At 40.4% G+C, this 21,113-nt stretch overlaps 1 protein-coding gene across 7 annotated transcripts in view; it reads left to right on the top strand.

The window, feature by feature from the left end:
* Positions 1-14,086: 14,086 nt before the first annotated feature.
* Positions 14,087-21,113, top strand: part of DNAJC13 (DnaJ heat shock protein family (Hsp40) member C13) — a 51,346-nt gene continuing 44,319 nt past the window's right edge. For 6 of the 7 annotated variants that reach the window (XR_001553157.3, XR_014942926.1, XM_015854050.3 and 3 more), the window contains exons 1-2: positions 14,264-14,450; positions 20,426-20,506. Coding sequence is in view for 5 of the 7 variants with exons in the window: in XM_015854050.3 (XP_015709536.2) it covers positions 20,439-20,506 (68 nt within the window). In the remaining 2 variants the exon portion in view is untranslated. Of the gene's footprint in view, positions 14,186-14,263; positions 14,451-20,425; positions 20,507-21,113 lie in introns of those variants that run through there. The other variant, XM_015854049.3, reaches the window with a different exon arrangement.

Below are 21,113 nucleotides of genomic sequence, written 5' to 3'. Positions count from 1 at the left end.
GGTGATGTCGGCAATGCTGCATAGGATTGCACTATTGGCCTGAAATGGCTGAAAGTATTTACACCTTAAAGCATTTCTTGTAAGGAAAGTTAGGGATGAAAGGTGGACATTTACCTACAAAGGAATAGTTCTATTTATTTATATGACAATGCTTCTTCACCATAAGTTGCTAAGTGTTAATAACCCCCAAAAAATAAAGAAACAAAAAAACCCCACAAACCACCATCACCACCAAAAAAACCACGAATTGTTACTGAAATAACAGGATATCACTTGAACAATAACACTGCAAGGTCTCTTCTATGACACAGCAGCTTCATTCCTGAAGTGATTTTAGCACTGGCAAAGCCTGCAAGACCTCACCTGGAAGTTCAGATACAACATGGAAAGGCAGCTAAAAAAAAAAATACATCTGAAGTCCAGTCATGCCAATTTCTGTAATTTCTTTTTAAGTAGAGGAATGCCACTACTTCCTCTCCCAAGACTTAAAATGCACTGCCAAATCCATCCTTCCTGCAGATTGAGGTACCAGTGATCTATTAAAAAAAACCTGAGACATCCATGTCAAAATCAGTAACAACTCTGTGTCCCCATTATGGCAGGTAAAATTCTTGTCTTCTTCCTATAGGGAGCCCTTATTTCAAGAGATACAGCAATTTTGCTAGTTCATCAATCATAGAATCATGGAATGGCCTGGGCTGAAAAGGACCCCAGTGATCATCTGGTTTCAACCCCCTTGCTATGCGAAGGGTTGCCAACCAGCAGACCAGGCTGCCCAGAGCCACATCCAGGCTGGCCTTGAATGCCTCCAGGGATGAGGCATCCACAACCTCCTTGGGCAACCTGTTCCAGTGCGTCACTACCCTCTGTGAAAAACTTCCTCCTAATATCTAACCTAAGATACTACAATACTACTAAAAAGAATGGTTATATGATGCAGCGCAACCATAAAGCCTTTTCTTTAGTAAGATGAGGATGGAAAGGATATAGGGACTCAAAAACTTATTATTCGTGCTGTAACTTAAGTTACACATAGGTAAGGTATGACCTCTGTTTTCCGTGGAGGACAAAATACTAATCACAATAGCATTTTGATCAATAATTCCAGGCAGGCTAGTAAAATTCTGTAATCCCACTGGAGTAGCTCATACAGCTACTGAGCTGAAGACATTTCCAGTACTTGGAAGCTGGGCTTCTCAATTCTTTCAGTTCCAAGAGATTCTTCTGGCTGACTCCCAGGAAGCAGCAAGAGCTGAATCAGATCTGAAGACTACTTATTTTTCATAAGTTTTAAACCTCTGTAATAGGCTGGCAGAAGAGTGCTGTGTCAATCGACTTATGCATAAGAAACAAAGATAAGGACTCTTCTTTTCTTGGTAAAGGAAGATCTAGATCAAAAATCCTTCTGTCTGTAAGTTAAGACCATTTAAGTAAGTACATGAAAATTCCTCTCTAACAAATAAAAGGCTAATTATCACTTTACTGTTTGGAAGGAGTTGGCAAAGACAGAATATATTAAGCTGTAAGAGTGATGGGTAGCCATTCCACAGCACAGTTATCAAGTTGTCTTTTTTTGTATGGCTATTTGTTCTCACCTCTGTACTACTGGTAGGATGAAGGAGAGGTACATTAAACTGTAGTGAACAATATGAGCTGCCTTAGCTTGTTCTTGCATGCTTTAACCATCAAAACTATCCGGTCATAAATAGGAGACCAAATTGTTTTTTTCTCCCTTCAATTCTTCATTATAAAGACCACACTTGAACAAAGCTTCTACTAATTATTTTCTCCTTGTTTCTGATCATGCACTTAGGAATATCAATATTGTAAAAATCCATTAGCTGAGTTGTAGCTGCTTTTGTTGGTCTGTTTGGTTGGTTGATGTTTCACTATGATTTGAATACCAGTCTTGTGCAAAGACCAATCTCCATCATGAATTGCTACTTTCATTAATGACTGTCTCACTTGAGCATTAAGAAGAATCCCATTTTCTGCAGAACTGCAGGCAAGCATACAGTGAGTACAAGTATTTCATAACCATTTACTTGATGCTTCAGACAAGTACACCTGAAGAAAATGCTAATTTCCATAGCCAAAGCTTACATTATCAAAAGCAGACTAAGAGTTCTAAACATTCTTCTATACCTGTAAAAAGTAGCTGTCACTTTATGTGTAATATGACTCTTCCTGAATGTTTCATTTTCTAATGACATATCTTTCTCCTTTGAGATGCAGAGCTGAGTATATTTGTTACCAGTGAAACCACAAAAACTCATGTGAAGCTCTGTGACAATAGGTTTTGACTGTTTGAGTGAGAGACCAAATATCCTGAAACCACAGAGACGAAAGTACAGCCCTGCTGAATCTGAAAGGTGTTACAGTCCCTCACCTGTTCAAAGAGCCGAAGACAACTGCAAATACATAGGAAGAGTCATAAAATAGTATTTATTATTGGCAACCTCCAAAATTCAATCTAACACTTTCAATAGTGAGGTCTTCTTTCAGGAAATGACTAAAATGGTCCTGAAGCTATTCTTCCTGTTCTCCCAGCATCTGTGTAGCAGTCTGTAAAATTCTCAGATTTTTATTTTATTTTTTTTTTCCAAAAATTCTTCCAAAAATGGAGAACAAAATTTCCATGATGTGGTTATGTACACACTGAGCCATAGTAAATGTTGCTGTGACAAAATCATTCAGGATTTCCCCTAAGTCTGAATGACTAAGTGTGTATGAGAGAGGAAAGAATGGTGCACATTTGCACTGCTCATTCTCAGACTGAGCTTTCATTTATATGCTAAGTAATTGATGCAAAACTGATAGCAAACTAGCACTGCAAACAGAAAGGAACGCAAACAAGCTATATGCTTTATCTTGTACAGTTTGTAAAGTTATTCCATTGTGTTTTAAGAAATATATAAGCAGAAGAAAGCATCTTAAAGACTAATGGCATACTTCTAGTCTAAACAAAGAATGCAGTAGGAATGTTAGATAGCCTGAGGAGGAAAGCAAAAATAAGTCTCTGCATACACACGATGTCACAGTAACCAGGAATAGAGCCTGAAGGATCAGTCCCAGAGGTCAGCTTAAATGTAGATGCAGTGGAAGATGTATTATTTTAAAAATAAAACTATTTTTATGCATAGTTTTTAATTAACTATTATATTAATTAAAATATAATTTTCACAACATTTGATTACTTTGTAAGAATTCTTTTCCCTTTAAATTTTGTCTAGTGATGAACCTATCTGTGGATAATCTGGCAATTATCTAAGCATGCTATTTTTGCAGAATGGACAGGCAGCTCCCCCAAGTGTTTACCAACCACTGCTATGGATTTCAGCAGTGGATCAGTGCCCTGCTCTAATACAAGGGCCTCATCCTGGGTGGGTAGTGAAATGTCTCAGTGTTCACTAGATACTGCCTTGACAGTCAGCAAAACAAAAGCATAAAAACCTATCTGTTTGAGGAAGCACCACAAGCTTCTTTTACAATGAAATCTATGAGACGAAAGCTAAGAGACAAGGTATTTCTCTAACCACATTATTTGTAGCAGGGCATTGTGGAAAACCCTCAAGGTGAATCTAAGCTTGAAAAGGTCTGATGTGTAGAGAAAAGGAAATTTGTCTCAGATTAGCATCATTCAGAATTAAAAATTCAACATTAAAAAAAAGCTTTTGCCAAAGGACAGGATCCCAGCTCCTGGGTACTCTGTGGAAGCTATTTTAATGGGATGGTTTGTTCTTTGGAAAATATTTAGACACAACATTTTATGTCACATGCAAGCAGAAAGCAGTAGAGGCCTTGGTTTACCTGTAGACATCTTCAGAAATAATTATGTATGTGTGAAACTATGTTGATTAAAAATAAAGTCCTTTGGATAGCAGGAATTAGGAGGGATTTCAGAGTAGTGAGTTAACTATACACATATTGTTCTTTAGAGGTGGTAAAACCATGAGAGCACTAGTTTGCTATCAACAGGAGCAAATCCTTTAAAGCAAGATCAGGGTCACCCAACTACTGCAGGGCAGGGTAATCTGCCACAGTTACTTCAAAAGTTGATAACGCAGGGTGTGAGGGAGCACAAACTCCTCCTGGCAAGTCCTTACCAGGCTATCATTGGCATGCTTTATAAAACTAGGAAGACTGTTTGAACTCTAGGACTCTCCCCAGTACTTTAACATCTACCCATACAGAAAGAATTTGGAAACTGAATCTTTACATCACCTTTAACTAAGCACCACGGGCGTTCCAAAAGGCTTGAATCACAATCTCATACTGATTATTAGGAGCAGTCTGCCACCTACCGCCTTTACAGGCTCTCTGCAGCCTTCCACTAAAACTAGCAGTTCGCTTTAAATGAGATTTAGACCACATTAATGCTTCAGATTCGAATCAAATTAACCTAAGATGTTAAAAGGCCAGTTCTGCCCTTTCAGAGATAGCTTCCTTTTTAAGGGACTAGAAGAGATCATTAACAATTTTCTTGTAGATCATGAATGCAGGAAGTTGAGATGTAGATTAGCGACAAATGAATGGAATAAAAAGACTTCAGTACACTCTCAGTTCAGGGCTTAATCAGGTTGTTGCTTTTGTTTTTGTTTTTTTTTTATTATTATTTTGTTTTGTGTGTTTGTTGTTTTTTTTTTCCACAGACAAAACCTCCTATTCAGTCATATTCAATAGCTGAACTTTAGATGACATTACATTTTCCTGACCTTCTGTTAGTCTGTATCTATCTTAATCTGTGTTATACAGAAGGAAGGAACAATTATGCTGTGCTTGAGAGATCAGTATCTCCCTACTGTTATATGCTAATTTATGGTATCTTCAGCTCTACTCGATTGATGTGTGGTGCTTTTTGCTAATTTCTTCAACAAGCTACAATCACGGTATTCATAGCAAAACTTTCTTTTTCTTTCTTTTTGATAACAAGATTAATATTGTGAGGTAAGTATGTTAACTACAAGCACCAGATTTAGCTAATTATTTTGTGAGTTTAACAACTTCTGCATGTCTGAAAGCCACTGCTGGGACTTCAATGTTCAAATTCACCTTGCACAAAATTTTGTCTCTTGAGCCAAACTGCTTAATTACTGCAGTCAGCTAAAGCATCAGAATCAAAAAAGGATGTGAAGAGAAATGTGATAGTCATTTTTCACCTTTTCACCCTGATCACTGACTTTCCATCAGAAATCCCTCATTTTTTGGTATTTGTAATGATGAACCCATCCTATCATATCCAGCCACTCAATGTAACTCTTGGAATTTCATGGTTTTTTATCCAACATTTTGTCATTTGAAGACTAATGCTATTATTGCACACCAGTATAAGTTTTCCATCAAGAGTCAGTGAGTTAAATACTTATTCTATAAACAGACCTTTCAGGCCTAGTAAGTTTGAAACTCTGTAGTTCTCTAATTTGGGGGAAATTTAGAATATAAGAAGTCATTAGAGAACAGTCTACTAACAGATAAGCCTGTATGTAATCTGAGAAATGATGCATGACAAGGGAATTCCCACCTCCAAGTTTCCTTTCAAGATCTAGAAGCAGAAATAATGAAAACTAAAATATACAGAAATCAATTTAACTGTTGCAATGAATTCATACCGCTTTTAATAGTAGTATTAACAGTTGAAAAGATATTTCTTGAAGTAGTTACCAGAAACTGATTATTAACTTTGTGTTATATTTCGAAACAGAGCAATGCTTGAAAAACATTCAGAAAACATAAGAAGCAAATGAGAGCACATATGAGACAAAAATAGGCAACTGAGTGTAAAGATATAAGAAAAAATGTGATCAATACACTTGTAGCCACCTCCTGGAAATCCTCCAGTGTGATTACTCACCATACACGCAGATAGTTCTTTTGACTACTCACACCAAGAGGCAAAGGCTTGGAAAGGTAGGTCCTCCTAGATGGTAAACGCATGAGCAGAGAACCAAAGAACTGGTAAAAGTACTTCAAGTTTGGGGCAGAGGCATAAAATCTCCTTATCCAGGAACTTGAGAAGAGGAAACAAATTCTTAATAGAAACAAACAAAAACTGGTAATATTTGCATTGAAATGCTAGTTGCCAACAGCTGCCAGGACTTAAATGTAAAAGAAATCTGAATACCACGTGATCAGCTCATTACAAGCTGTAGTTCTGTCAAATCCAGCTTCAGGTTTTTCAGTTTTGTTTTTAATCAGCAATGACCGTGCAGCAACACTGTTTGCTGGTCGAACTGAAATAAATTTAGGGCCGTGACTGAAGTGAGCCAAGTGTTGAGTCATCACTCAGTGCTTCTGTAAAAAGCTACATTAGTGCTCCCAAAAAACTTAAGTACACTAGATTTCTAAGCATTGGTCACAGAGAAAAAGAAGTTACATTCAAATATATAATTGCTAGTCATTTTTAATATGAATATATATATATATATATATATATATATATATAAAATTCAAATATGTCTCATTATTAAAATACACTAATAATTCAACACCTTAATGAAGCAAAGAGGTTTAAGTAAGGAACTATACAGGTTCCTTTTCTTACACGCTTCTTTGCCTTACACTAAAAATAGGACAGCAGAAGTTCCAGGGAAATACGGCCAAAGAAACAAGCATTGATAACATCATTACAAACTAGCACTAAATAAGATTACATAAGTATCCATATGCTTATGTTTAAAAACAACAGCATGTGTCTTACATGGTGCTTCATGGTCACGATCTGCGTCAAAGCAAAGCAGAACGAGTGGGAAGATAACATGGATGATACGCTGCCTGAAATGGATGCTAAAAGCGGTGTTAACTTCACATGCACATTTCTGCCTTCTTTGCTGCGATTTCTCAGACTTGTATGCTTCACTTTCCATTAATTTGGTCAAGTGGCACAGACACCTGATTACAATTTTAAGGATATCAAAGATGAAAACACTTCATTATCATCAGAAGCAAAATTCCTGAAAGCTGAAATGCTTCTGTCTCCGCAATGCTGAGAAGTTGGTAAGGAAATCAATAAATCAGTCATAAATAGAAAGCTTTAAGGAGAAACATTGTGAGGAAAACTAGGGTAAAACTGAATATTTAAGAAAAAAAAACTACCAACCCAAATGAAAACAGATATTTCCAAAGCCCTCTTTCTGCTTATTGCAGAAAGAAGGAAAGAGCCTGAAAATTATGCTGACTGGTGCTCTTTTAATGACTCACTGTGTCTACTATTTAGTTTAAACGTCATTCAGTAACAAGGGATATGCAAAAAGTTTCCCAATGTCCACAGTTCGCAGTGCTGGAGTTTATCATTGTTGCTGTATGCTGTCACACTCCCCCTCTATTGTTAGCCTCTATATAATCACTGTACAGAGTTCATATATACAGAGCCACTGTACAGAGCTCATGAGCATACAGCCTGTGTCCACTTCCTTGGAGACTTTCTCCAAGGAGATTGAGAATATATGCTTATAGGGTGTACCTGTGGGCCCACCTCTTTGGTTTTAAATCCCTCATTTTGCACCACAAGCTCCACTGTGTCATCATATACAAGAACACATACCAAAAAGGATGTTCCAGACGCTCCTTTTCCTGCCAAGATAGACAATTTGGTCTATGTTTCAACAATATACCTCATCAAAACACTACCAAAAAGACAGCAGCCACTTGCCTCTCTTTATCTGAATTCTGCTTGTTCCAGGTCTCTTTGCCCCTACAACAACAAGAATGTTGGGAAGAGATAGGCCCGCTGGAGCTTGTTGGTTTTTTAATGCCAAGAGGACTTGTGAGCTGCCTGTCTTGACTATAAGTTCTCAACTATTGAGCTGGTCTGAAATGGCAGGAGGATTTCATGTTTTAATACCAAATGTATTTATTAAAAGATTTTGTTATTATGTGGGAATTTGATTTACAAGCGTGATACAGCAATATGCTGAAATCACAATACAAACATAAGATAATGATCGTAATATATAGTGGGACTGCAACATAAGTTGATTATCAGAGAGAGCTTTTGTCCTAATTACAGAGACCTCAAAGCATGGATTAAATGAGAAAGAATCTGTTAATCTGTAGAAAGGCTGCATAGTGAGCCATTCTTTGTATTCTTTTACCTAGTAGTTTCTGTTCTGCTGCTTAATTTTTAAGAATAAATGCTACATTTTTTTTCCATGTTGAGTCATGGCTCTCATCTTAGCCATCTCATCTTCTGGAGGATGAATTTTCACTGAAATCAAATCCTGAAAGCTATCAGTGAGGAGAGTCTTTGTAACACTGAATGTTATTTGGGAATTTAGAATCAAGGGCTCTGGGGTAACCACACGTTATATTTTGGATCTGAAATCCATCTGCGTCAGAGAGGGGGGACATCTCCTGGGATGAAGGATCCATCTGAATCCATTCTGGATCCATCAGAAGCTTCAGGCATAAGTGGCAATTAGATCGGATGCACCTCATGCTGCCACTGCATGCAGTTCAGCTTTGCCCATGCAGAGACCATGTGGCTTCATTATGTGCAGCGGTAGAAAATTACACTAGGATGTAAGGCTGTGTGTGGTTAATATATGAAAAAATACCATCACTGCAGATTTTTAGGCATTATGACTGAAATGAGTTGAAAGCAAAAGCACTATAATTAGTTTTCTATTTCTCATGGTAAAAAAACAAAGGCAGAAGAGTGGGGAGAGCAGCCTAGATAAGATACAGATAACACAAACTCTCTATATATGAAACTATGCTAACCCTTGAAATACGTGAAAGCCATGGCAAGTTTTAAGTAACAGCAAACAGAATGTGGAAAGCAGCAGGGATTGTGTGCCCAATTTCCTGTGCCACGGTGCAGAAACCAGGGGTGTCTGATGAATTCTTATAATGAACCAGCTGAGTACTCTGAGCAGTTGAATACAATTCAGCCCAGCAGATCTGAACTAATGGTAGGCTGCCTGTTAGACTGTAGATTATACTGTTGCTTAACTGAACATTCATGAAATTAAAATACGTTTCAATAAAATCCACCAAGAAATTGTGTTTTGCTTGTAGATCGGGTATACAGACAGAATGTGCATTAGCTCCAATCAGAAAAGAAGTCAATACAGCTTCTGCATGTTATTATAATCCATATTTTGCAGCCAGCAGAATTTTCATTGCTGCTGCTATTACTGGTAGTGTTCAAATAATCATTAGAGCTGGGGAACATTCTTAGGCCACAAAAAGTTCTTTTGTTTTTTTCCAAACAAACGAGCAGCTCTATCATTCGTATACGGTTGCATTTCTCAGTTATCTGTCATTTTAAAAGATAAAGAGCACAGCACTGGACAATAGAGGTTTTATGAAATTTTCTTGTTTTGTTGCTGTTGTTTTGTTTATTTTTCCAGAAAGTAATTAAGACAAGAATCCTTCTGCTTCACATTCTTTCTCATGAGGCTATCATTTCAAAGGCTTACCATGCAAGTACATCACCATAAGTTCTTCTCCTTTACTTGTTTCATGGGCTATTTTCTCGCGGAGGAAAGGCTGGATATTCTCAAGAACTCCCTTACTCTTTGAAGCAGTAAGAATTTTCTGACTGCCTGAGGCACTCAGGCCAAGATTAATAATTCCTGCTTGTTGCCCACATTAGGCATCACAACCCTACTCTTGTTTTTAACTCTGAGATTTGACCCCAGGCTAAGGGAATCAGCAGATCTGTAATTACTTCCCCTCTAAATGCTATACAGGCTACAATGGGGAATCAAGCATACACAGCTCCTTCAGATGTCCCACCAATGTCCACTGCATGGATAAAGCAGAGAACATGTTTGTTGATTTTTTTTTCAGAGCTGATTCTCTGTGTGAAAAACTTCCTCCTAATATCTAACATAAAGCTCCCCTGTCTCAGTTTAAAACCATTCCCCCTTGTCCTATCACTATCCACCCTTGTAAACAGTCATGCCCCCTCTGGTTTATATGCTCCCTTCAAGTACTAGAAGGCCATAATGAAGTCTCCCTGGAACCTTCTCCAAGCTAAATAAGGCCAGTTCCCTCAACCCTTCCTCATAGGAGAGGTTCTACAGCCCTCTGATCATCATAGTGGCCCTCCTATGCACTCACTCATACAGACAAAAAGAAGCATCAGTGTACTCTCAGAAAGTCAAACACTAGAAAGGTAAGAGTGCTGTGGAAATAAACTCATTCCTGTTCCTGGAGCACTCAGTATACTGAAGAACGTCACAGAAATGTCAATATGGGAATTAATGAATCTAAAACTCAAATAATAGAGCTCTTAGACTAAGTAAATCTTGAGCCAGCAAACTGACCACTGTGGATAGAACACAGCATTGCATACATGTTCATTCAATGAGTCCTTTCATCCTGTGGAATTAGCAAAGCAAAGATCCCATGGAAAAAAAATGTGCGTAAACAGGCAACTATTTGCCAAGGCAATCCTAATCTTCTGGAGTCTTCTGTTTTGTAGACCCTTCTGTTTTTGCATTGTCAGTATTGCATAGCTGTCTAATTCCATAGTTTTATAAAAGAAATCCAGAGAACTATGATGTGGGTTTATAAGATGTATCACATCCAGATGTACAACACCTACCTCTGATATGAGAGGTAACAGTGACTAACAACAGGATTAAGTAGCCATCCGATAAGGATGAAAATTCTAGCATTAGGATACACAGCTGGAATGACCTGGGGAAAACACTGGATTCTATTTCAGCAGGCTATCGTGGGTACTGCTTTTTTGCCCTGTGTTTTCTCTACCATTGCTCTGCTAAGCACATTTCTTTCCCCTCCTTTCTCTCCTACATCTGAACCTTCCTGCCATCCTACTCTAGTTCCTTCATTTAGACCTTTCTGTTCCTCAGAGTATTCCCCAGTCGATGCCGTGTGTTCTCTTGCCATTCCCAGTCTGTTCTTTCAGCCACTCATACCATTAGCAGTGTTACTCTATGTTTCTCTTCTTACACACACACACTTTCATCTTCTCTCCGCTGTGAGTTCTCTGTACCAGCCTCCTTGAGAAAAAGTCCCCTTTTCCCTACAGAAGTGTTTCTCTTGAATATATTTTTTTATGCCTCCCAAATTTTCCCAAGTTATGGCCTCATGATTCTTGTCTTCCCAATTCTCAGGACTTGCTCGCTGAAGTTAATTAATTGGTCATTTCTCTATAGGATGTTCCAAGATCTTTATCTATCTAATTCCCCCAGGCAAAATCTACTCCTATGACCCTGACCTCAAATAGCACCTGCTTTGCAGTTCCAGTCTTCTTTTCCTATGCTCCAATGTGTTCTTCCCCTAAGCCTGTTTTAGGCCATTCTGCTACAAGGGCTGCAAATCAAGAGTAGGAAGAAGTCTAAGGCATGTTCAGTGCCTTCTATCACAGAACTGTCCCCAAGAGCCTGCTATTTCAGAGAAATATGGAAGGGACCTCTAGAGATCATAGAGTTCAACCTCCTAGCTACAGTAGGTAAGATTTAATCTGTACAGACTTTGAAAGACACCAAAAAGACTGAATTACTTGAGGCTATGGGCTGGTGAAGAGATCAGAAAGTGAAATGGATTTATTTATTTCATGTATGTGGATGCCAAAATGAGAGAAGAGCATACTCACAGCATAGCCTCAGTGTATGTTTGGGATAACAAAGAGAAGAACAAAGACTGATACAGTCATGAGAGTCTGATTCCCAGAAGGCCATTTGTGCATGCTATATATTGAATTCTGCAATGAATTAGGAGCAAGTGTCAAGATTTATGAGAGGTTGGGTATTGTACATTTATAGCACCCTTGTCCATTTGGACATCTTTGTTATCCATTTACAGACAAGTCCTATAACAAGTCATCAAAGTATTAAGTCAGCAGCTAGAAGGAGCAATAAAAACACAACTGTTAAACATATTCCTGTATGAATTATCCTACCACAATTAATACTTAACTACAGTGTGCTACTTAGATACAGTCAAAGAGGTTTGGATCACTGATGCCCTATCACTTTGCGGCAGAAAAATAGTAGGTGAGCTCAAAGTTGATAATCCTACACCATATATGAGTTATGAGTAAGAATGTGAAACTGTATCTCCCAATTCTGCCAAAAACTTATTTTCTTGTAAGACAACAAAGGGTGGAAGAATCTCTCTCCAGAAAGCTGAACAACAACAAAAATTCTGCCTCGTCATTACAGACAGTACAGGTGCAAGAAGTTATTTTGTCCTCCTTGCTTGCAGGATGGGCAGAAACTCATTCTCTGTTATTGCCAAAAACCATAATAAATCTGTTTTTAAAACATTGGAGTCCTGTTACTATAGGCTGTGTTTTACAATCATTGTATTTACTGCTCCTGCAGAGGACTGGCTGTCTGCTCTCTCAAAGTACAGGAGTGTTCAGGAAGAATTCAGCCATCCTAAACCACTGCCTTTCAGATTAGGTGCTGATAACAGAAATAGTCCACTGGAGCGTTAATTATTTAGTAGTGGACTGGAACTCTTCATTCCTTCCGGATTTCAATAATTGCATGTAAGGAGAGACCTTGCTTCCTAGATTGAAGGTCGCCTTAACTCTTAACAAATTGCAGCATTTAAACTGACAAGGTCAGACTGACATTTGTATTACTTCTAGAACTTTAATCTGAAGTGCTCTAAAGTAATGAAGATGGGTTCACTTCTCCAGAGTGGACTGAAGCAACTGAACATTTTACCTTTCAGGAAGGCATCAAAATCATAAGTTGCTATTCTTATTTTAATGATGAGAATGACTCTAATACAGCTCCTGACTATAATTGGATAAACTAAGGAGGAAACAGTGCCTTTATCACAGCTAATAATAGAGCTGTTATCAGTAGTTTGATGCTACAAGGATTTTGCTGACTTTAATTTCTGAAAAATACTGTACCATGTTGTACAATACAGACAATTTATGGAAACAACCTGCTTTTCCTCCAAGTCACTTCTCCTTCAGTTCCACTTTCTCACATCTGTTCTTTCCTTTTATCATCCCCATGCATTATAAATCATTAAAAGCACAACTTGTATCAAAGCATGTCCAAAAATAAAGGTGGTGTATAGGAGAAAAACAGGCAAACATGTAGTTTTACTGCAATGTTAGATGGAACTGACTTAAGTATGCTGAAATACGGTCTGTTCCCAATTTAAAATCTAGCTATGAAAGTATTCATTGCTAGTTTTGTTATATCGATTTCATTATACAAACATTGTTTTGTGGTGTCTAGTAATAAGCACCTAATGAGCTGACGATTCACCTACTGTTTTACTTATCAATACTGATATTTCAAGGCCAGGTTGGACGGGGCCCTGGGCAACCTGATCTCGTAAATGTGTATGTTTGGTGGCCCTGCCAGGCAGGGGGGTTGGAACTACATGATCCTTGAGGTCCCTTCCAACTCAGGTCATTCTGTGATTCTGTGATTGACATGAATAACATCACGAGACTAAATCTCCCCTCCTTTCAAGGCAGGAAAATGTACAGCCTTAAAGAGGTAGCTACAGGTTAGTAACCCTATGTATCCAATTAAAGCATCTCTCTCTCATTAGTGACACACACCTCAATGATGAGCAAGAAACCACCACCAGCCCTCAAGAACACTTAACCAAGATGCAGAGGGCACGGAAAACCGGCAGAGCTGCAGCTCTTCTCACCACAACTGGTGGTTTATCCACACAAAGAAATCACAGAATCACACAGAATGACCCGGGTTGGAAGGGACCTCAAGGATCATGTAGTTCCAACCCCCCTGCCTGGCAGGGCCACCAAACATACACATTTACTAGATCAGGTTGCCCAGGGCCCCATCCAACCAGGTCTTGAACACCTCCAAGGACGGGGCAAAACTTTAATAACTCATAAAACTTTAACTCGTTTTAATAATTAATAATTTTAATTAATTTTTAATTTGAATAACTTATAAAAACTTTAATAACTCATGGACATCCTCTAAAAAAAATCACAAAAGCAATTAACAGATGCGGGAAACGACCAATGAGCCCCAAAATAATTGGGTAAGATCAAAATAATTGAGTAAGATCATAAAACACAACGACTAGCGACCAGACCCGCACTCAAACTATCCCACCCACTCTCCAGAGCTGAGCTGAGGGGGACAGGGAACTTTGCGCATGCGCATCGGTCGCGCTCCCCCTCCTGCCGGTTCCCGGTAGGGCAGGGCAAGGGGCGGGAGGAAGGTGGGAGAGGCGGCTTCCCGGGCCAGGCCAGCGGGTAGGGAAGGGGGAGGTGATGGAGAAGCAATATATCAGCTGACCGTGTCCCGTGACGGGCCCGGGTCTGACGGCGTCTGCGTCGAGAGGGCGGTCTCGCTGCTGGAACTAAGATGGCGGCCTCCAGCGCCAGACTCTGAGGGAGTTGGAGAGGTGTAGCGGCTGCCGGGCGGGGGGCGAGGGCTCCGCTCAGTGGCCCGTCACCCTGATCGCTGGGAGTGCGGCGCTGGTGGGGGTAGTCCGGGCAGCGCGGGCTCCCCGGCCAGGTAAATCCGAGCGCCGGGGGAGGCGAGGCGGTAACGGCGGCCGCCGCCTCCTTCCACAGCCCCGGGCGGGGCCGCCGGGCCGTGAGGCGCTGCCCGTGGGGTGTGGGAGCGCGGCCGGCCGCTGGGCTCTAAGGGGAGCGGGGTCGCGCAGGAGGCAGCGCTGTGCCCGGGAGGGGCCCCCACGCTGCCGCGCTGTGGTGAGAGGCGGATATCGGTGGTCCCATGGTCGGTAACCGGCCGGGCCGTGCGGCGCAGCGCCGCTCCTCCAGGTGTGGAAATGGGGGCTAAAACAGCGCGTTCTTCTGTGGGAAGAACGGGTCTGTCGGTGCTCAGCCTGCCCTAAGTTCCATCGAACGCACTATTTCTCATGCAGCTGTTGTGGCCGTATGTGCTCTCCCTAGATAGACACCCGTGTGCCCATCAGAAGGGGGTACCTTATTGCTCTGGTCCCAGCCACAGATCGATGTGTGGTCAGCTTGAGGTGCTTTTGGTACTAATGAAGAGTGGAGGAGATTAGGAGAAGGGTTGTGCTTCCAGGCTTCTTTAGTTTTTCCGCATTAATAAGTATGCTTGAAGAGCATGGGTAGAATTAAGCGTGTACCTCAGAAAGTATACTCTTAACGTGCTTAATTTTCATAGAGTTTCAAAATTTCTTCCCAAGGTAAGTTCTTATGGGGGAAGTTCTTCACTAGGAGAGTGGTCAGGCCCTGGAACAGGCTGCCCAGGGAGGTTGTGGATGCCCCGTCCTTGGAGGTGTTCAAGGCCAGGTTGGATGGGGCCCTGGGCAACCTGATCTAGTAAATGTGGAAGTTTGGTGGCCCTGCCAGGCAGGGGGGTTGGAACTACATGATCCTTGAGGTCCCTTCCAACCCGGGTCATTCTGTGATTCTGTGATCTGTAGCTTTTCACTTACTACTTGCATTCTGGAAGTTGAACCAAACATGCAAATGAAATGGCTGTGTTTGCAGCGTTCTGCTCACAGCCTGCAGCAGGACTGTGTCCCACCTATTGCTGTGTGCCCTGACAGCTGCATGGCAGGGCTGAGCTTTGAACTGGGAAAGTGTTGTCTAACTGCTACAGTTCGTTGGCGTTGTTTTAGTTTCGTTTCCAGCCTTGTGCTCTCGAGCTGTGAGAATGTTTGGGTTTGGAGTCTGTGTGAACGTGTTTATTCTCTGCTCTGGAGCTGCTGTTGAAATTAAGGTCATCTCAGATGTTTTCCCTTTTTCTCTTCCACATTTCTGGATGTTGGATCAATGATAGTGAATCTGAGAAAACAAAGTCGGGTTGATAGGCTGCTTTGTTTCATGCTACTGCTGATTAAGTAATACAGCCTTTCTGACAATAGCCTGTTTTAGAACTGAAGCTTTGATTTCAAATAACTTTTGCTTCTGGCTGGTAAAGAGACTTGTCTCCTTAAGCCTGTAGTGAGATTTGTTGAGGAGGGATGCTGGTCAAGGGAGTGCTGGCTTCATCTTTGCACTGAGTTAATAAGATGCTACACAAGGTCTGCCACAACGTGGTTCAAAAATAACAGGTCCCATATTACGGAGTTAAAAACAGTGCTTGGCTGTAGCCTGTTTCGTTTCAGAGATCTGCATCTCTGCCCAAATCTTCTCTGATGTGGATGGCCAAGTGCCAGAGCACTTAACCAGAAATTCCATTACTACTAGAAATCCTTCTATTCTAAGTGTTTGGAGACTCAGAGCTGAATATCTGTCCCCATGTTGCATAGACTTTCCAGGAACTTTACTTTGCATTTTCGCCTTGCCGGAATAGATTTCTGAAATGATTTAGTGTTTATTGCTTACTCCTCTGGGTGTCATGTGGTTTTCGTCACAGTTTCCAAAGATTTAATCGTCCTGAGGAACTGAATCACTGCATTTCTAGTGCTGCACTAAGGACTGGTCTTATAGACCGGGTCTATTTTTCAGACCAAGCCAGAGACTTTTCTTTTAGCCTGTTTTAAACTCAGTAAATGAAGCTTAAGGACTCAAGGAAAAAAAATTCTCCACCTAGTATTCAACCATTGCTTTATGTATTGAATATTCAACTGTTGTGCTTCTCAGTTCAATTGTAGAAAGTCTTCTCTCATGCCAAAAGAAACTTGATTATCATTCTTTACTATTAGTACTTGGCATAGAACCATACTCTGAGAAAACATAACAGGGTGGCTAAACTATGACTGAAAGGGACACTCCTTTTTTTTTTTTCTTATCCCTTAATGAGAAAGCACTTTTGTTCTCATACCTGTTTGGCTTTGGTTCATTGATCCAGCAAAAGGTTGATCTATACAAAAGGCAAAGAGGAGAACATGCATGGTAGAATCTGTCCTCAGTACTATTCTTCAGTGTGTGAGTGGGAGCAGTCAGCTGAGATAGACACAACTGTCACAGCTTTTGTTCCTGGTAGGAGTGAGCCTGTTTGTGTCCAGGTTTAGTGAAGGCACCGATGCTGCTGTGGCTGAGGTAGCCTGCAGTGATTATCTTTTAAGGATCTATGTGGGTTTCGTCTTTCTCACCTTGCAAAAAGGGCTGGGAGTTCCTGCACGAAAAGTGAACAAATCTGTTTCTGAAATGTATTATGCTGTACTACTTTAAGAGCAGATTATATGTAGGGAAGAGTTTAATGTTTCCTGAAGAATCTGTCTGAAGGTGGAACTCTGCCAGTTAGCAAACAGAGCAGTGAAAGAGGCGAGTGAAACCGAGACAGCTAAAACTTCTCAGTGCAGGTTAAAATAATACGTTTCAAAGCTACAGTAGATATGTAAATGATGAGAATTAGGTTCCAGAACTGGAAGCTAAAAGGTGTTTTATGTAGAACCGCAGATAAACAGGACTATGTATTTTACCAGTGCCTTGCTCTCACTTTGGTTCAATTGGTCACTGTTTTTTATCCTCTCAGCATGCGTTCGCTCTCTTAGGAAAGTCACACTTCAGCCTTAAGTATAATCTTATCAATGCTTCTGCCCTCCCATCGGGACAGTACAGTGGAACAATCCTGTTTGGGGCCCTGCACTGCTACCTTAGCATAGGTTAAACTGTAGGAGAGGGTTGAAATAATAGTATAGGAGTATTATGGCCAGGGATAATGGCAGTTGAATTCTGAAATAAACTTTGAACCCACAGGCAGAATTCTGACTGTATGCTTAAGCATTCTGTAGCTTAAGTAATTACAGCTATGCCTACTGCTTTGATGCTTACAAGGTCACAGCTTCTTTCGAACTCTCCAAGTATTAGTTTAAGACTGACTTATCTCTGTTTCCTGAAATAGACTCTAGTTTCCCAGGTGGTAATTTTGTCTGAAGGATGTGGAAGAATGGAAAATTGATAAGTGCATGCAAGTTGAATGCAGCTTGTGTAATGCACCTATTCAGGTAGCTGAAATTCAGAGGCAGAGGTGTCTTGGTAGCAGTCCGGTCTCTTTCATTTTAGGGGCTGCTGTTTGTGGAGCAAACAGCAACTCCAACCTTTGGAGTTGTGTTTTTTCTATTAGTGGGTGTTGCAGGACACTAAAATAATCGTGGAAGTTGAGGCCTTGTTGGCTTGACTGCTGTTAAAAGTGAAATGCAGCATTTAACTTCAGAAGGGTGTCTGACTTGGCTCATGAGTGGACTTAGATGGTAAGATAAAAAGATGGAGGTAAATACTAAGAGTGTTGTCTTTTGATGAATTAATGTTGTTATGACTAAGCGGGCCACTGTATCTTACACTGGCACTATGGCTAAGCATGATTATTAATAAAACTTCCTGTGGTTGTACTATCTCAAGTACTAAATTACAGTGTCTGAGTCAAAGGAGGTGGTTTAGTTTCTTATTTCTAAGATGTCTTTGACTTGAACTATTTTTTCATCTTGTTCTCACTGTGGAACTACAGGCAACTACAAAATAACCTCTGAACTTCAGTGCGGCAGCTCAGAACACTTGGCTATTGTTAGCCTTGTTCTCTGTTGAACAGCAGGAAAATGCGTACAGGAATTAATTGTCACTAGTTCTTGGCATATTATGCTTTTCTGCTAGTCTTCTCAGTGGGGGAGTTGGTTGCAATTACTCTGCAGAGGCACAGTGATGAGTATCACAGAATCACAGAATGACCCGGGTTGGAAGGGACCTCAAGGATCATGTAGTTCCAACCCCCCTGCCTGGCAGGGCCACCAAACATCCACATTTACTAGATCAGGTTGCCCAGGGCCCCATTCAACCTGGTCTTGAACACTTCCAAGGACGGGGCATCCACAACCTCCCTGGGCAGCCTGTTCCAGGGCCTAACCACTCTCCTAGAGTAAAGCATTAAAGCTTCATGATTTTTAGTAGTTTTAGTCTAAGGAAAAAAAGTCAGGTGGATTTGTCTCTTCCTCTATGATTACAAGACTTCATGTATCAGTATCCTGAATCTAGTTAGGTGCTGCTGTCAGCATTGGTGGAAGGGACTCCTGAGTGTTTTCTCAGAGCTATATCAGAGTTTGCAGGAGTCAGAACATCTTGCTTTACTCTAAAGCAGCTGGTGGTCAGGTCTGGGTAGTCTGATGCTGACAAAGCTGTGGAGTTTACAGATAAATCAAACTTGCAATTCCATACTTAAGGGAGGTAGTCTTGCTTTATATTCTACTTGCTAATATGATAATGTTAAGAAAGCTAGTTTAATAAGGAGAGCTATGATAGGCACTTCATTCTGGAAGGTGACTTTAAAAATTACCACATCTGAAATGGGCCATTGTGTATCAAAGTGCAGTTTGGACAAACTCAGTGTACTATTTTGATGTCTACTTATGGAAATAATTCATCAGAATTTTCCTGTTTATTCTGTCTAAGAATTTCAGGAATAATGCTGCTCAGTAGCTTAACTCCTCCTGAAACTTTGCTTCCAAACGTGAGATTTAGAGAATTCAGCTCGGTACAGGTCAGTGGGGTTATTAACTTTGGAAAATTTGACTTGAAGACTGAGTCACTGATTTATTATGTTTTTACCTGGGAGTAGTTCCACAGGTTCTCTTTGGTAGGTAATAGTGATTGTGCTGACTTCACCTGAGGGAAGGAATTCTCAAGTTAACTTCAGTGATGCTATTCGTTCTTCTTATGACTATGTGACTGCTGCAGACTTGACTCAGAAAGAGAATAGCCATAACTTAAATGGAGTAGAAATAAGCAATTTTCTGTTGTTGATCGAGTAGAGTTGTCTGAATGTAGAAAGATAACCAGATAATAGTGGTATACTGTGGCTGGGACTGAGTTTCTTTAACATTGCTTCAGGCAAGCAATGAATATGAATTCTGTTTGATATTCCAAGGCTGCTGTTACACTGGTACTAGTCAAGTAATGAAGAACACTCTTCAAAAGGGCTGACAATAGCAGGACAAGGGGAAATGGTTTTAAGTTGAAAGAGGGAAGATTTAGGTTGGATATTAGGGGGAAGTTCTTCACTAGGAGAATGGTGAGGTCCTGGAACAGGCTGTCCATAGAGGTTGTGGATGCCCCGTCCTTGGAGGTGTTCAAGACCAGGTTGAATGGGGCCCTGAGCAACCTGATCTAGTAAATGTGGATGTTTGGTGGCCCTGCCAGGCAGGGGGGTTGGAACTACATGATCCTTGAGGTCCCTTCCAACCCGGGTCATTCTGTGATTCTGTAACAGAGGATCATGGAGTCTGGCATTCTGGATGTGACTTAAAACTTGCTTGAATCTGGAACTGCGGCAATGCTGCAAGAGTAGTGTGATTGTGATAATGTGGCAAATAATGGGGAGCAAATGGCTGTGTGCCCTTGTGCTGTTAAGAGTAGCAGGTATAATAAAACAGGGAAATAAATCATTTGTGTTCAACTTATCAAGAGCTGAACCAAAGCGCTATTTGCTAACAGTCATGCTATCTTCATGTGGAATTGACAGAGCAATGAATTTAATGTCTTAAAGCGCATTAATGATAACTGAACTTCAGCTGTAAATGAAAATAATGAATATAAACAGGATGTTTCTCTTATTCCTAGGTTTTGGCACAAAATGAATATAATTAGAGAAAACAGAGATCTTGCTTGTTTCTACACAACAAAACATTCATGGAGGGGAAAGTAAGTAGTTTAAAGTGTTTGTGGTTTTTTGATGTTATATGTGACATTTCTCCTTGCTGTAATTAGATTTATCTAGATAGTTTTTATATTCACAGGTGGAAACTGAACTAGAGGCTCCTTCTGCACAGTCTTTGATCTGACTTTGTCTTCACTAGAATTAATTGGACTTTCAAACCTTGTGTTTCAGCCTACCTTTGTACATGTTCCCACACTTTGGTGTAATACTTAACGTGTTGTGTAATAGATTATCTGTTAAACTACTGAGATTATTTCTGGCAACAGGCATCCTCAAATATGCACTTATCCCTGATGGAAGTCTCTTAGATTTTACAAAAATGAATCTTCAGCAAAGGCTCTGTCTTCAAAAGTTAAGGGACTTCTAAGGAAAACTGTCCTTTAAGTTCTCATATCTGTTATATTGTTTGAAGTCAGCTGTTAAACATACTTCTTGAAGCTGTGCAGGGATTTCTTTGGTAAAGTTGCCCACTGTCCTTCTCATGTGCATAACAGCTCTATGGATTGTTGAGATTTTTGCTTGCTACCTAAACATCACCAGAGCAAAGAGGGTACATTGTCTGCACCTCAGGAGAACAAGTTCTGTTTTGTT

The sequence above is a fragment of the Coturnix japonica genome, chromosome 2, assembly GCF_054131305.1.
Source record: "Coturnix japonica strain WE chromosome 2, WE-NBRP24, whole genome shotgun sequence".
NCBI lineage: Eukaryota > Metazoa > Chordata > Aves > Galliformes > Phasianidae > Coturnix > Coturnix japonica.
The sequence above is the reverse complement of the archived record's forward strand: the minus strand, read 5'-3'. Positions and strand labels throughout refer to the sequence as shown.